Consider the following 17663-nt stretch of genomic DNA (forward strand, 5'->3'; position numbering starts at 1 on the left):
AGGCCATCTCCTTGGACCGATGCGGGCCGGCCAGGTTGATAACAGTAAAAATTTCTATGTACAAATGTAAATAAGCCTATGTAAACAAACTTACAAGTGTAAACAGACTCACAGCTGTATAAACAAATCCCTAGTAACGCTAGGCTAAGTTCAAAATTGAAAAAAAAAATTATTCTAAACCAACAAAGCAGAACAACTAAACTAAAAACTAAAACAACCTAACACAAACAGAAATCCTCACACAAAAACTTAAGAAATCAAAAACCATAAGTAACAACGAAAAATACCAAAATATAACCTATCATCACAGAGATCCTATGCAGACAACCTAACCCGTCGACGTCAGCTGTGATTCCACTTGCGGATATTAGTATTATTCAAGATCACAAGTTCAAAAACTTCGAAAAGAAAAGCAGGATCTTCTTAAATCTAAATCGCAGTCGTGCTCATTCATTACACAAAAAAAAAGTATAAACAACGTTCAAAACCAGTCACTGGACAGTCAGTTTTGATCAAGGCGTTGTAAGAAGAACAGTTAACTAGTTTCTCACAAAACATAATGAATTGCCTACATTAAATAGATTACGTGAAGAACTTAAGTGGTGGATAACTAAGTTTAAGTGGTGTGAAACTGATAATAATAGGAAAAGTTTGATCGAGAAAGACATCCGGAGAAAGCAATATAATATTTAAGAAAAATGACCGATTTCAGAAAAGAAAATTCTTCGATTGTTTATTTGGACCAATAGTATATTTTAACGTCCCATTCGACGACAAAATCGTGGTCGTATGACAGTGGTGGAGTGAAAGTGCCTCTTGATAAAGGTGATCGATTAACCATAATCCACGCTGGACGAGAAATGGAGTTCATTCCGAACTCGATGTTACTTAGAAATCAAGTTCAAAAAGCGGTGACTATCACGACAGCGTTAACAACAATTTCATGAACTGGGCATCTGAAACAAATTTCTGATCTCCCCCCCAGTCAGTGGTTTATTTCGATAATACACTATACCACAATTCACTTCTAAAGAAGCCTCCTAATTCAAATGTTAGGAAACGTCGAATGATTAATTTTTTAACAAAAATAATATTCCGTTTACTAAAACTAATGTTAAAACCACAATTTACGACATAATTAAATCACACAGAAATTCAAATATAATGTACCATTTTGGTAAAATATTAAAAAAAAAAACACGGACATCAGGTTCTGCTACTTCCAACTTACTGTCGATTTAAAACCGATCGAGATTGTACGGTCGGCTCTGAAAAGATACGCTGGTAGTAATAACACATCTTTAATTTCTTTTATTCAAAAATTTGAAGGAAAAAATGAATTAAATGAATAAGGATGATTAAAAACCATATTGCGAACATGTAAAAAAAAACTGAAATTGAGTTTAAGAAGATGGAACTGCTAATCGACGAAATGGCGAATAAATTTATTTATCATACATCTAGACAGTGCTGGTATAAGTGACTGTTTTTTGTTTTTTTTGAGATGAAGGGCATCGACTTCTTTGATCATTTTGCCCTACGAGAATGAAAATTTGTAGTGAATGATAAAGGCCATGCTTGACCGGGTTTCGAATCCAGGACCTCCAGATTAAAGGCTGAGATGCTACCACTCCACCACGGATATTGGGAAAGAGACTGTTCCGATGAAGACAGAGAAGATGGTTAACTTGCAAAGAAACTGGACATATAATGTAAATTTTAAGTAAGAGTTAATAATAATAGTACAATCAACAATGAAAACAACCGTACAAAAAAAAGAATTTGAAAATTCAAATAATAAAAATTTTAAATATTGTAAAAAAAAGAATTGTGCAATAATAGAGTTGTACATCTAATTTAGTGTAATTACGGATACAATATACATTCAAGCATTATTTGAGATTTTGTTTAGCTTAAAAATACACCTAAATTAAAATTCATCTTTTTGCATTCTTTATTTATTGAATTATTAATACTGATTAAGTAATAATGATTTATAACTAATAAAAACATGAAAACGGTAATAAATTAAACTTGCATAAATAACAGTACAACGATTATTGTTGTTGTCCTGTAAGATGGGTTTGAGTGTAGTAAGTTCAGTTTCGGTAGTAATGCATTTTCGACATTCTCCAACACAAACTTTTATTTTCATTAAACGCACTGTATATGTGAGTTTGTTTTAACGTTCCTACGTTTGTTTATCTTCAGTACTCCAATGTTTAAAAGCACAAAGTTTTCTAGGTCATCCAGTCGTAAAAACCAAATTTAATATTAAATCTGGCGGTGTACCAAAATTAAAAACAAAAATTGTCGTAAATTTAGCAATTTATAAAACAGTGCTCGTGTTTTGCGTTGAAAAAACGCAGTTTTTAACTAAGCAAAGAACATAGAATAATGATCGAAGGATAGTAATAATAATATAAAGTTCACTGTAAGTTAAGTGCTTTGACCTGTTAAGTGGAAAACAACGCTACTATGAAATCTGTTGCATGGTAACAATTAATTCGATAAAATGCAAGTATACTTAAATCACGCACTTGATATAGATAGATTTAAAAAATAAATTAATTTCACTTATTTCGTAATTTGATAAGTAATAACTTACACAAAGGTCTTGAAGTTTAAGTGAAAAGGATGCTTGATTTTATTATCAATTATTTAAAAATAATAAAGATAATGATTTTTTTTTTAATTTGTGTATATCTAGTTATTAATTATTTAAATATTTATTGATATAATATGTTACATAAGAACATATTCTGATCTAAAGTGTGTCTTTTGCGTTATATAACATGTCACGTAAGAGAGTAGATTTAGTTTTCACGTAAGAGAATTTAAGTAAGTGCTGACTAGATCGACAAATGTAATAAAGTAAAAATGCCCATCTCAAGTACAAAGAATCGAATTATAATAGAAATATTTTTGACCCGATTTTTAGTTTTTCTTCCAGCAGTTTTTTTTCTCTTTTAGCAGCAGTTTGTTTCTGGTGAATCTAACGCTTTTTCGAGTGACTTGAATGAACCTCATTGTATTTATAACAATACAGCTCAACGTGAAAGTTTTGTCATTAGAAACAAGATCGGAAATGTAATAAGAAATTGTTATAAAATAGATCTTGTGATTGGAATTTAATTTTATCTCATCTTCTTAAAGATCAATGGAAACGTTTTTCTGACAATTAACTTTAACAATTATTTTAGTAGTGGAAAATTTCTGTACTATTTTTAATTATCATTAGTTAAAACACTTTTAAAGGAAAAAAACGAATAAGAATTGATAAATTTCACTTTAACAGCCTTATTAAAAATCGTTAAGAAATAATACTTGAGATGCTAATTTATAATATATTTCGTTACTAAATTGAAATATCGTTTTCAGTAATTCTCAGTCCGGTTTTAAGGAGGGATTTCCACTACAGAAGCTAATTAAAATTTTCTCGGAAAAATAATAGTAATAAAAGAATTGTTTAATCTACGACAGAACTCACTTTGTTTACACATTTAATTTTTATAGATGCTCCTTTAGATCTTTAGATAAACTGAAAGGATATTTACTCAGTCAACTTATTAAATTAAGTGGATAAGTATGAAATTAAATATCTACCGCTGGAAATGTTTACCTTTTTAGGGTTGATTAAAGTACAGAGAAATGTTATTTGAGAACGTAGGCAGTTTATTTTTTGTCTTTAGATCAGAATTTTACGTCATCAAACAAGATGTATCAGAATTAATCTTAAAACCGGTATTTTTTATTTGAAAATTTAAGCTGATATGTATTACGATTTATGCAAATGACATTTTGAACGAATTAAAAACTATTTTTATTAGTTTCGCTTTAAGTTCACAAAAATGCCTGTACATAATCATCGAGAACCAAACCGAGAAAAAATAGATTTCAACCTGAACCGGGTGATCAATCTGAAAGAAATTTACCGTAAATTCTTTTCCTTGAAGGAAATTTTTAAATTCCTGTGACTCTAAGAACTGTAAGTATTAATTACGGAGTGACACATTTCAGACACAGTTGTGTGGATTATCCTTTGCAACTAAGTATTTTACTGACTATTTCTTGTACAAAAGATATGTGGTCGAATTGTGTTTAAAATATAATTTAATGATTGTTTCGGTCAATTTTTATGTCAGTTTTAGTTTGGTGATACATACTAATAAAAGAATTTTATAAGTTACCTCATACCATTCACTAAAGAAGTATAGACAATATAGTTTTACCCATTTTTGGGGGAGGGGGTATAGATTAGGCAAGGACACATGAAAAACTACCGAAGCGAATTACATGATACATAAACATACTAATATGTAACATTACAAAAGAAAAAAAGCAAAGCTTTTTAAATTTAATACGTAGCCTGAAACAGAATACTTAAACGCGATTTCAATCAACTCGAAGAAAAAGCCATCTAGGATTCTAGATGACATCTAGAGAAGTCATTTCTATTTCCTGAATTATTTTTAAGGCGAGTGGATATCTCTAAGTCAGCTCCTCGAAGAAGAGAAGGTATAATAAATACAGTCGTTATCGTAACATGTTAACTTAACGCCGTCATTTAACAGTCGATCGATTCTGTGATATTCTGTGAGCTTCCAGACACGTAACACAGCTCCAGCATTCCTAGCACACAAGGGAACACTTAAAGGGATCACTGGGAGGTACAACGAATAGAATTTTATAAAACGACCTAAGAAACATCACCATATTGAAGGAGCAAGGCATTAATGATGAGCATTGTTCACCAACGGTAACGATCGAAAAGCGTGATATCGGCCGTAGAACGAAACCGACCACCATTTTTTTTTAAATTTTCAAAGAAAAATAGAAAGAGGTGAGGTATTAACAGCAACTACCCTACAATATTATATTATATATTTTTTTCTCGAAAATCGATTACATAGTTTTTGATAAATATTAACGTAGACTGCAGACAAAACACAATTATTCAGAGCTAGGCTTCCTAGTGCTATTTCAATACTTCTGTTAAAGGATTCATCACACGCCGAAATTATGATCATAATTTAAATTAAACACACAAATAAATTACTTTAAATGTCTAAAAATTTTGACATTTGACAAGGTAGTTTATGTGTGTTTAATTTAACTTACGATTACTTAAATGTTCACGGGGACACAAAAAGGAAGTGAAACAATAACTTTAACTTCTGTCATAAGGATTCAAATAAACAAAAGTTAATTATCAAACTATTAGCAAAATTATTTTCCTTCAATAAACGACTTCGTTAGAACCATTTTGCCGAAGCGAACGAAGCGATTATTGCTTGATGAAGAAAGAAAACATTTTTGTATTCTTGAAAAGAAAAATATTGTATTTCCCGAATTAAAAAAAAATATTTTGTTTCTGGGTTTTCGCTAAAAAACTAAAAACCAAAAAAGGCAAGTTTTCAGTAGCTTATGTCCTACACAGCGTATCAACTGAATTAACAAAACGGTATTTACTTATTTAAGGGAACTTCTACGCGAAATATTTTTTTAATTAAGATTTTTTTTTTCCTAAAATCTACATACACATCTGAAAATGTATTTTATTTATACAAATTAATGATTAAAAATTTAATTTTATTGTACTTGAAATTTTAATATTGCAGTTTAATAATCTTATAATCCCAAATTTGATTGTATAATCTACGCAGACGGTATGAAAACCGTCATATTCTCTTGTCGCATCTCTATACATTTTTATTTTAATCGTTAAAACTTACTGTAATAAATTAGTGTACCAAAGATAAAGGTATACTCCTTAGGAGTGCATATTTACTTAAAGTGTACTTAGAGACGATATTTGAACTTAGTCATTGCCAACTGCTACAGTTATTTCTGAGACTCCATCTACATATTTCAGAGGGTAAAGGTCAAATCAGGGAGAATTCAACATAACTTGTAGGGAAAGTGGGTTCTATTCCGCCTATTAATTATATGTTTAGTGCCATTCTGTGAAAGATGCTGTTAACTATTTACCGTTACCGTTTATTTTTTGTTATTTATCATTACGATTACAAATACATTTTGGTAGATTTTCTTATTTATATAAAGTTGGAATTGATCTAAAATAAAACTTACTTATGTGATCAAACATTACCAGTACAATTATTATAACATACTTGTGTGTGAGTGTGTATATATATATATATATTTACAATAATACTATGTAAAATATTCCCCCAAGATATTTTTATTATGTATTTTAACCAAATACACGCCATGCGATTCCTTAGCAAATCTCGTCAAACATTTAATTGAAAAATTTTATGCTGCTAATCAACAGCATACTTATCAGCAATCAGTAATGAGGTTTTCTGAAATTCTCTTATATTTATCGGAAAAACATTTACTTTATTATTTTTTGGATCAGCAGGTATTTCACTTGTTCTGAGCTTGATCAATATCTGATGTTTTGACAACATAATGAATCTGAAACGCTCGTGTACACTAGGAAGTGAGGTATGCCATAAAGTATCTCATACAGATTTCTGCGAAGAATAATTAGATAGTGATGCTAAAAAGAAAATACTGAAAAGAAAATCAGCCTAAAGGCTGATTTTCTTTTCAGTAGAACGTGAAACAGAGATAGCTAACATTCTGGTTAATTCATTTTACATTATAAGCGATCTGAAAAAGTTTTTTTTTTGCAATTCTACTAAATATCATAAAATATAACAAATCCTTGAATGAAAGTAAAAGAATGAACTAAGTCATCGCATCGTATATTATCATTAGTTGTATTAATAAAAATAAATTAATTAAAGATATCAATAACCTATAACTGTTTTAAGTTAATTTCGGTCGAAAGTGATCATTAAAGAAGGGTTATTTATGAATTTGGGGCTTGAATAAAATAAAAAAAACTGCATCCGTAAATGAAAACCCTCAAAACCAATAAAAAGACCATGGCACTCATTTTTTTTCAACTTTTTTTCAATTAAACTTTCATTTGCAAACTAAAATGCTCGCAGGTTAAGTAATTTTTATGTTCGAGAATGCCATAAAATTAAGATGATGGAAAAATTGCTAACATACAAGTTCTGTTTCACGTTTCAGTTGAAGAGAGAATCGGCCCTAACATACTACAAAACTATTTTTCTCAGAAACGTACGTGAGATACAGTAAGTTCTATAACAGTTCAAAGAAATATAACTTTTAGAGAAATATAAATTTTTAGTTAATAAACGAAATAAAAAACTGTTCTCTTACAGCATAAACTGGTTCTGAATGTTTCTGAAATGACATACACGTTACGAATAACATACTTTATGATGTTAACTTCCCACTGAGTGTGATGTCACTGACCAGCAAGTTATTCATATATCACGACATTAATCTCTTTTCCCCCCACAAACTAAGAAATCATCTTCTTTTTCAGCCAATACCGTTGTATGAAAATTTTAAAAATGTGTAAAGTAACCAAGAACACAATAAAATCATACATAACTACAACGTTGGTTCTTCACAAACAGAAAACCGATTAAAATGAATAACATTCAATTAAGCAGTGTAGATGTAGCAAATATCTGTAAGTGAATAACTTGAATGACTAATAACGCCTCTCAACTATTAAATGATTTGTGGTGAATCGCATAATTGTAAATTGATATATACTACAGCAATCCGATCGATAAATTTTATCCTGATTAAAGAGATTTAACGCTTAGACAATGGTAACGTAGAATTTCTATAACATAGTATTCAATTCAAATAAGATCACAATCACATAGACCTAAGATAGTTGTGCGGTAATGATACCTTTCAATACACAGATTGGTCCATTCGAATACACATGGTTCTGTTTCAACCAAAACCTACGCTGGTCATCTTGACTTGTTATACGAAAACGATTAAAGAGTTAACATCTAACTTGTGTTAAAGGAGTAAAATAATAATTGTACACGGATTTTCTCTCTCCCTCACTCTCCACCCTGCTTCTGCATGTTCATATGACATGGAAGTGCTCAAAGTCAGACGTTAGAATGTGGTCGGAAAGTTAATTACATGTCATTGTATAATTATAGTAAAATTCGTGTTCTGATGCACGGACTACTGCTTTCGTTAATAATACTGAAGGAACAGCTATCAGAATAACTGAAGTGATATTTTCATGTAAATGGTATGTTTGTGTATGTGTATTTGTTCATGTCAACGTGAAGTGCTCTCTTATATGTCAGGTATGTAATTATTTTTGAATATTAAACTTAAGGAAAACAATAAAATTGATTTGATGAACAATAGACTTGAATGAATAAAATTCAGAGTGATTTTAATGAGTAAAAAGAAATAATAAGTTCTAAAGACCTGATTTGAATTTAAATTTAAAAAAACTGATTTTATAAATTCACATCAAATCACGAGATTTGATCCTTCAGTGATGGATCTGAAGGAAGGTTTTTAAAATAATTATCAATATAACAAAATGAATATAGTTAAAGTCAAAAGAATTTGATCATAAAACACAAATAAATAAAATCCGACGCAATATAATTTCCTTTTTATATCGTAAAGAGCAACATTTTCTTTTTTTTCTTTGAGCTTTGGCAGGAGTTTTAGTACCAATGTTATTCCATCGGCTAATCTGAAAATCCACCGCGTAGTGTAAGTGAACGGTTATCATCGTTAATCAGCTGATAATGTCACGACAAGCTCCATATTTTCCGTGTTAATTCACGAATTTGCATATTGCCTAAAACTGTTGTTGATATTCTTAAATAACATGTAGAAGAAAATCTAAAAATTAAAAGTTAAATCCTAGCATAAGAATACAAAACAACGTAAATTAACCACCAAAGCAATAATTTTAGCATTTTCAGTATATAAGTATTACGGTATTATATACGCTTTTCATTCAGCTAGTTCTAGATTCGATTTTTAATTACTGTGCATTTTAACACACGTGATAAAATGCACAGTAAAGTGCATCCTAAGCTCGTTAATTTTCTTTTGTATTAATGAATAATAAATAAATGTATATACAAATATATATTTAATAAATAATATACGAGTATGTAGTATATAAAATTAAATAATAAAAACTCTTACGCAGTTCTGAGCAAGCAGACCGACTTTTCGTTTCCGACGCCGTCACTATTTCGTAGTAAGAAATGCACTGATTTTCAGAGTACAATGTTCGTTGAGTATACGTTCGATTAACTAGTAGACACGACACATAAGCATCAAGTTTAAAGTTACTCTCTACTGTTTGCATATGAGCATGTGAAAAATACACCAATAAAAAGTCAACATAACCTTAAATTAAGGTTCTGTTGTCTCTTATCAACATTACACTGAGCGTAACTGAAGAACGATTCAACCAATCTTCATCAATTTTCATATGCACAACGTCAGATGCACGACTACAGCGTATCTAAATCAGATTAATTTAATAATTTTGGAGATTTTCGAGCCATAACTTTTATATATATATATATATATATATATATATATATAAGGAAATTACATTATAATGAAGGTATTCTTGTATTCATCATACTTCAAAACGTAAAGAAAATTCAATTTTACCTCCCTTCCCAATCAAACCATGCAACCGAAAGTAATAATGAACTTTTCTTCAAAAAATAGATAAAAATATAAAATTATAAAGTACTTTTAACATTTTACATGTATTTTCATGGTAAGAAAGGACATCCTATACCTTCCTTACTTTATGAGAGTACTCGTATAATCAAATAATGCAACTATTGTTGAGAACGCTATTGTTGAGATATAGTCAATCAATGGTTTTCTAATTCTTTAGCATCCAAGGTAAAAATTTTGAGATACCATATTAACGTGAGCACAGTTTATTCGGCATCGCTAGAAAGAATTTAAAAATAAAACTGAGCCTATTCGAGAATTGAATGCTTAATGAGAAAATAAAATAAAAACGATAAAAATTGTTAAAATAAACATTGTTTTATACATTTATAACAAAAATCGCTGTAGAATAAATTAAAAATGTTATAAAATGTAGTTTAAACATAACTTTTAGCGGCCTTATTTATTTTATTAATTGTGAGTAAAAAGATTTTTTCCTTAATTAAAAAATCTTTTCTTTTAATAAACATTTAATAATTATCAGGTTTAAAACTAGTAAATAAAATATAAATAATATTTTTATATTTTAACAACTATTAATTAATAATGTAATGTGAGATAGTATAAGGGCTTGTCTTATTGTGTAAGAAGCCTGGTCAGATGGGTACATTTTACGATAACGACTGCTTGTTACTCTCTCCGGCACATCCTAAGCTGGTAAATCAACTCACTGTATATGAGTAAGCGGGGCAACTACCTACATTCCCGAATTAAAAATACAAAAACCAAAGGGATTGGCTGAGTTAAAAACATTATTACTGTCAGATTGTCTCGGACCGGTGTATCTATTGTACGTCAGTTGCTTTACAAGTGTTACAGCCATAATAAAGGTCTGAACGGCTAACCTAAAGGAATAAATTAATTCAATTCTTTCTTTTGAAAAACAATGCAATATGTTTAGCGCTTCTGCAGCAGTACGGGAAAATTAACTGGATGGAATTAAAACATTGAATCACAAAATAATTAATCAATTTGAGTAATGAATAATAATGTGTATAATGATATACGAGTTGAATGAGTATTGATGATGCGTATTATCGGCAAAATGATGTTTGAATTTGATAGTATTTAATAATATACTGAAGTTTATGCTCAATAAAGTCACTTATTATTATTTGAAATATTATATATGTTTGTAATTTGTAATAATAATTATTTTTACTCAACTTGTAGTCAGTCTAATTTACAATAATCACTTATTTCAAATAACCAGGTAAGGTTTGAAATGTTATGGTATGTTGTGAGCGCGCTCACGTTGGCATAGATTAGTCTGTATATGATTCAAACAATTATCTCTTAAAACCCTTTAATATTTATAAATTTGTTATAAAATCAACAATAGAACAGATTCAAAGACAACAGTAAAAATTATTATTTACGTTAATTAAGATATTAAAATATTTGTTTTGCACATAACTACATAGTAGATAAATTAATTTCGTAATCAATATTACGATATGTACATTATTTGCTATGAATCATCTGACCAGTCATTGTTTAACCTCCAACATTAAATATGATAAAATTATTTTACATTTAATGTAAAGTACAGTAGTTTTAAATTAAACTGTATTAGTGTCACGGACACTCCCTCGTAAACACTGAGTTTATTTGTTCATAAGCTTACTGTATGTAGCCTAATTAATTAATCTATGTTTACAGTCGCGTGGTGATGTTTTAGTGCAGTTACAACGCCATCAAATTTCAAGGTTCCATCGGTATTTAATATTTGCAAAAGAAAACACTAACTCCTGCGGCACTTAATTTCTAACGGAGTGATCTCATTCTTTCTATCTGCTTTTCGTTCAGTGTTAACAAAAAAATTATATACCTGTACATTTGTGGTTTTATTTAATAAATTCATATTTATCACGATTCTTCAACGTACAGCTGAATAAACAAGTAAAAACGTTTTGTTTTTGTGTCATTTACATGAATAGCTGAGTGAAAACTAAAAAAATCTGATATGGACACCACATAACTTCCTTGCACGCATATTAAATTACATATACACTTTTTTTTTTTTTTTAATGAAAAGTACAAAAATTTAATTTCATTAATAACTTCTAATTTTTTTTCATATTTTTATTGTTATTATTGAATTATTATTTATTGCAAATTTTTATTAATAATTCAATATTTTTAAATTAAAAAAAAAGTTAAAAAAAGGAGATGAAGTCGGATTCGAACCGACGTGCCTTCTCCTTGTAAGACCAAAATATTTCATAAATTAAAGTTTTATGTGGCTATAACTCTGGAACCAATGAAAATAAGTACCGCTTATGATATATCTTTAAAAGCTTTAAATGAGGGCTTATTACTGCAGTTAAGAAAACGTCCAAAATCTATTTTTTTGGAATTTGGGTTTTTTGAATCCTTTTGGTCTAGTCGATTGCGATCAAAAGGGGAGATGCACAACTATATGTTACAATAGTCCTAAATACAAAAATTCAACATCCTACTACTAATCCTTTTTGAGTTATGCGAGATACATTCGCACGTACGTACAGAAGTCACGCCTGTGACGTCTGTCACTTTTATAAAAGATGAAAAAATTATCAAGAATTTATGAAACAAATTTAAAATTATTTAAGAAATAATTGCAGTACTGTATTAAGAACAAGATATACAAGCGTGTTTTTTTTTTCATTTCATTTCACCGAGTTATTCAGTACGTCTCGTATCTTAGTTCTCTGTTCTTTTAATGGAGTCAATTTTTTAACAGAATTTTATCAATGATAGTCAAAAAACTTAGTCGATTAATCCGATAGCGAGTAGGGTTTGTACCAAAAATTCAAAAGCTGTCATGAGGTACAGGGTGAGCAACCTAACCGGCTCTAACTACAGTTATAAGAGGGTCACCTTTAACGCTGCTGCTACTAATGCCATTATTATTTGTGTGTTACTACTTTAGTCTGTTTTCAGTTGTAAACTGTTCACACTTCAATGCAGTATAGTTTCGTAGTTTGCAGTTGTGTTCTTCTAAAATGCCTTATTCGTTCGAGGAAAGGTTTGCTAGAATGGAAAATCATGTACGTTTTAGATCCTTTCAAGAAACATTTCAATGTTAGCGGAAAAAATCCTATTGCCAGTATCCCGCTAGCACACACGATATGTACGTCAGTTAAAAAACTGACGTACAAAGGTCTCGGTTTAAAATACAAAACGAAATAGACAACCTTCCGTTAGCATTTCAAAGGTCACTTCACAGCCGATATTCCAAGAAGAATTTCTGCCCGTCCGAAAAAATATACGTGTAAGTAATCACAACAAAATGGTGTTAATAGACATATCGTCATAAAATTCTTGATGATTTAAATATGATACAATAAGGTGCAACAGCTTAATAGAACAGTCAAACGTCTTAAGTATTGCGACTGGTTTCTCAAAACCAACGTCGATGGTCTGATAGACTCGGTGCTGTATTTCATATCTGATAAGATATGGTTTCATTTATCTGGGAGTGTTAATTCGCATAACACCAGGTATTGGAGGACTGAAAATCCTCACCAGATGTTTGAGCGTCCACTTCACGATGAAAAAAATCAATGTTTGAGCTGTTTCTGGTAATTCTATAATGGAGCCTCTATTTTTTGATAAGACTGTCAACACGAAGTATATATTCAGAAGAATTCTTCCCTCAGTTAACAGATCGTGAAAGTGAGCATGGGTTTTTTCAACAAGATGGAGCTATGTGTCGCACATCAAACTACTTACTGGCACGCTTTCATGTGGCTTTTACAAAAGAAACCTCTGCTGTTTACAAAAGTCAGCAGAGGGCGATGGCCTCCGAGTTCCCCGTATTTGTCAAGTTGTGAGTTTTTTCTTTGCGGTTATTTAAAGGATAGAAATTATGAATCACACATTTACGCTATCAATGAACTTACGGTGAATATTCAACAAGAAACCGACGTCATTAACAACTAATTTTTGTTACAGATGACTAAAAGTATGATCACTCGATCACAAAATTGCATCACGGTGCATGTTGCTCACTTCGAACATCTTTTGCAAAATTATGATAAATACGTAAAAATTTACAAGTGTAAATACAGGATTTAATTTACGTTTTCATTTTTCCATTTCGTTAATAAAGTATTACATGTTGGAACAGTGTTTAGTCTGTAACGATTCGGGTTTAAGTTGCTCATCCGGTATTTCTATATTATGACATTTTTCCTGCTAAAATCTTTTCTTCAGGATTTATTTGTTTTTAATATGAATTTTCTTCTTCCTTATTGCTAAATCAATGCATTTAGCTACTAATTTTAGATAATTTGAAAAATAATTGCAATTAATGGGGAAAAATATATCTAAAGGAAAATGTTCACAGACGAGGTGTCGGTGAACATTTGTACACGGTTTACCGAGGTGGTAAACCATGTACATATAACGGCCAAACAATCAATAGTCCTTCCGAGCAATTCTCCTAAGTTTGTGCATTACTGAGACGGCGTCCGCCGCTACTTGTTTAATGTGGTTGCTAAACAACAACTTCAAACATCAAACAAACATCAAACTAAATCAAACATCATCAATCAAACATCAAACTAAACATCAAACAAAACACCTAGGTACTTATGAACTCTCACTCGGCTGATTACACAGCCTTTATACTTAATGTGGGGATTTTGACTGTACGATAATTTGTCTGCACCCTTGAGAAGCATAAACTTCGTCTTCAGAACAAGAAATCTTTAAATTTTGAATGACCATCCAGCCTTCTGCAGTTGACAATGCAGTTGGCGGCCTTGTCAACTGGTACTGGAAAATCGAGATGCGCTCGATCTTCCACCGCAGCTGGAAGATCGAAATAAAAGGAGACAGTCACCACGAAATAAAAGGAGACAATCACTGGCGAAAGCCTGGGCCGTGATCCCTTCTGGGAATGTCAATCCCAGAATCCCCTCAAATACCAGGTTTCACAGCAGGGGACCCAGAACGGAATCCTGCGGGCTCTCCTGGAGACGAATTTTTCCACAGCTAGGTGCGCATCTTTAAACAGAGCCGCACGATTAGACAATCACGTAGTACGGTCTGCAGGGCTACGGGAACATTGCGGCTTCCAACTTATAGAGGACAAAACTCCAACACAAGGAAGGAAAGGCTGCTTCTATGAGTATAAAAATTTCCAAAACATATTTACAGTCGGTGCTTTTCACCTTGACAAGAGCATTTAAGATGCAATCCTCAGTGCTAACCCACCACATATTAAATGCAAATTTAGTATAATGCTTTTTTTATTATTTTTATAATATTTGCCTTTTTAATATCAAAATTATCTCAATAGTTATTGAACAATTAAATATCATTCAGCACTTTATCGTTCAACAAGTTGAATAAAAACAGACTTGCGATTTAAATTTTTTTAAATACAATAGAATTAAATGTAAGTTTATGATTGTTGTTCCCCATGGTCGAATTCTCTATTCTCCAGTCAGTTAATATAACACTTTTGAAAATCATAATTCTGTTGTAAAATGATCATTCCCTAAAAATTTCATGGAACTTCTGAAACTCACAATTCAATCTCTCCCATTTTATTCATTAGTGAGTTTTTCCAAGTTAGTCTACTTTCAAGATGTGTTCTGAGGTATTTTACCTACTGCGATAAGGTAGTTGAACACCTCAAGAAATATCGGTGTACATGTTTCTCTTAAGAGCGTAAAAGTAAATGCTTTTATCTTTGTTGGTTTTCATTCGCCACTTATTTTATCGATCTTGAGTTTGATGCGGTCTGCAGTTAAGAGATGTTCTTGCAAATATTGTGAAACCATACTCGGTAAGTCAAACTTAATTAATATAATTTGCGTGTGAAATCAAAATCAGCAAACACTGACGTATTTCTGCTACAGGTAGATGAAAAGTGTAAAAACCACATTAAAATTGATCCAGACTGATTTCTTGTAGCACACTGGTTGTGCAGACTTACAACACTGGTTGTGTAGAGTACAGCTGTTTGCTCTCACCAGAATTTTGAAATGCAAAATCTGTCTAATAGATAATACTTGAAAATATTTAAAAAATGATAAGATAGTTATATTTTTTTTTTTGTACACCAGAGATCTTTACACCACGCTGTCAAAAGCCTGATTTAGGTAAAATAAAATTCAATCTTCTCCTCCACGGTTTTATGTATGTTACTTTATGAACTTTTTCGATGGTTCCTTGATTCCATTAAAAACCAGATTGATAAACTGGTATTTTATGTTCCTATAACATAGTAGTCTTTTTTTGTGTAAATGATATTCAGACAATTTAAATATATCAGGTAGGATTTTAATAGTTCTGCATAAGAGATTTCATTTAAAGGTTTTCCATGTTCAGCGACAACCATAATTTGAACATCTTTCGATCGATCTAGGATTTACTCTGTCCTTAAGATAACATTAAATAAGATTGTTACTGATCACAATAATTTGTTGGGAAGTTCCTTGAGTTCTTTTCTAGTGGTTAGATTATAACTAGGTACATTTCAGAACTAAAGGCATACTTCATGATTGTAGTCACTGAAGTTAAGGAAATGAATCAAAGGTATCAATGAAAGATGACTGAAAAAACATTTGTTAGGTGATTGGAAATCCCATCTGCCTATTCACGACTAAATTTTGCCCATTGCAATAACATGTTAGCATGATGTACTACTTGTTTTGATTTGTTTCATAATCGTAAATGGTTTCCACGGAGAATAGTTATTCTGTCTGGATTAAAAAGGAATTCTAAGTTTTTATGTACTGTTTATATAAATATTGTACTAGCTAAACAATTGTTTAAGGTTTCGTGCTTAATTATTAAACATAGCCTTAACCTAGGAATTTTTCAATCATATTCTTCACAGAGTTTAAACAGATTATAAACAATATCTGTTTCACTAATTTCTGAAGTTAGATCAGCAGGAAAAATTTTCAACATGAAATAATTTGTGTTTTTTTATTACTTTAAGAAATAACCTTATCTTCTACCTGAAAAAAGTTTACTGCGTTTTGTCCTTTAAGGAATTTCTTAATCAAAGGACAATATCAGTATGTACTCTAAAAATGGAATTAAAACTACCTACTTATGATAATAAAAATGTAACTTTTCCTTTTGTTCATAGATCTGGATACCAAACGGCTATTGATCAGAGGATAATAAAAGTATATTTTCTATAACATAAACTTTATTAACATAATATACTCTTAATCTCTTGAAATTGTATTTATGTAAGTTAAAAGGTAAAAGATCTGAGCAGTATAACGTGAGATTGAAAACCCTGGTGAATCTGTTATACATCGCTTTCAAGTACCTTGAAATTATTATCAGTGGTGTTTTTTATCTCATGGGCTACCTATGTTTCATTTAGGAAATTAGCAAAGAATTGGGTAGGTCAAATTGACCTGTTGGAAATTAAATGAAACAAATATTATTAAATAATCACTCACCTAGAAAAACTCTTACACCTAAAAATCCTCTCGCAACTGACAGCATCATAGCTACCACAGATACTGAACTGCTAGCAGCAAAAACATAATCTGCTTTAGTTCTTTCTTTTGGTCCTGACAACCTTCCATAAACCGCTACACTTGTAGATGCACATATCAGCAAAACGAACACAATATAGTCTATTGCTAAACTGCTTTCATCCATCCTGAAACACACATAAAAATGAAGTATAATTTGTATTACAGCACAAATATAAAATACATTATAATTAATAACATCAGATTACAACATAGTTATAACTATCACAATAACTTATTATAGTGATAGTTATAACTAATTTTGCTGTTGGGTATTTACTGATATTTTATTGTATAGTCCCTACATATTATAATTATACATGTTTATATGTTCATAATAACTCAAAATAACTGAAATAATAACAAAATTAAAGTAGAAAAACAAATATAATCAATTAAAAAAGTATACTTAAGTACAGAAAGTAGTTTTCCTTGTATAAATTATCAGAGCTACCTCCATAACTTTTCTCCACAATTAATTTAAAAAAATTAAGTATTTATTCGAATGATCTTGAAACCGGGAAGCCTGCTCACGAGGCTTTTTCTTAC

General features: G+C 30.6%; 1 protein-coding gene across 3 annotated transcripts in view; it reads right to left on the reverse strand.

Moving 5' to 3' along the window:
* LOC142326313 (sodium-coupled monocarboxylate transporter 1) overlaps positions 1–17663 on the reverse strand; it is a 172358-nt gene that overhangs the window by 69216 nt on the left and 85479 nt on the right. For all 3 annotated transcript variants that reach the window (XM_075368721.1, XM_075368714.1, XM_075368729.1), the window contains exon 2: positions 17037–17242. In XM_075368721.1, coding sequence (XP_075224836.1) covers positions 17037–17241 — 205 coding nt within the window. In that variant the 5' untranslated portion in view covers position 17242. The remainder of the gene's footprint in view (positions 1–17036; positions 17243–17663) is intronic.

Source organism: Lycorma delicatula, chromosome 1, assembly GCF_047948215.1.
Source record: "Lycorma delicatula isolate Av1 chromosome 1, ASM4794821v1, whole genome shotgun sequence".
Lineage (NCBI taxonomy): Eukaryota > Metazoa > Arthropoda > Insecta > Hemiptera > Fulgoridae > Lycorma > Lycorma delicatula.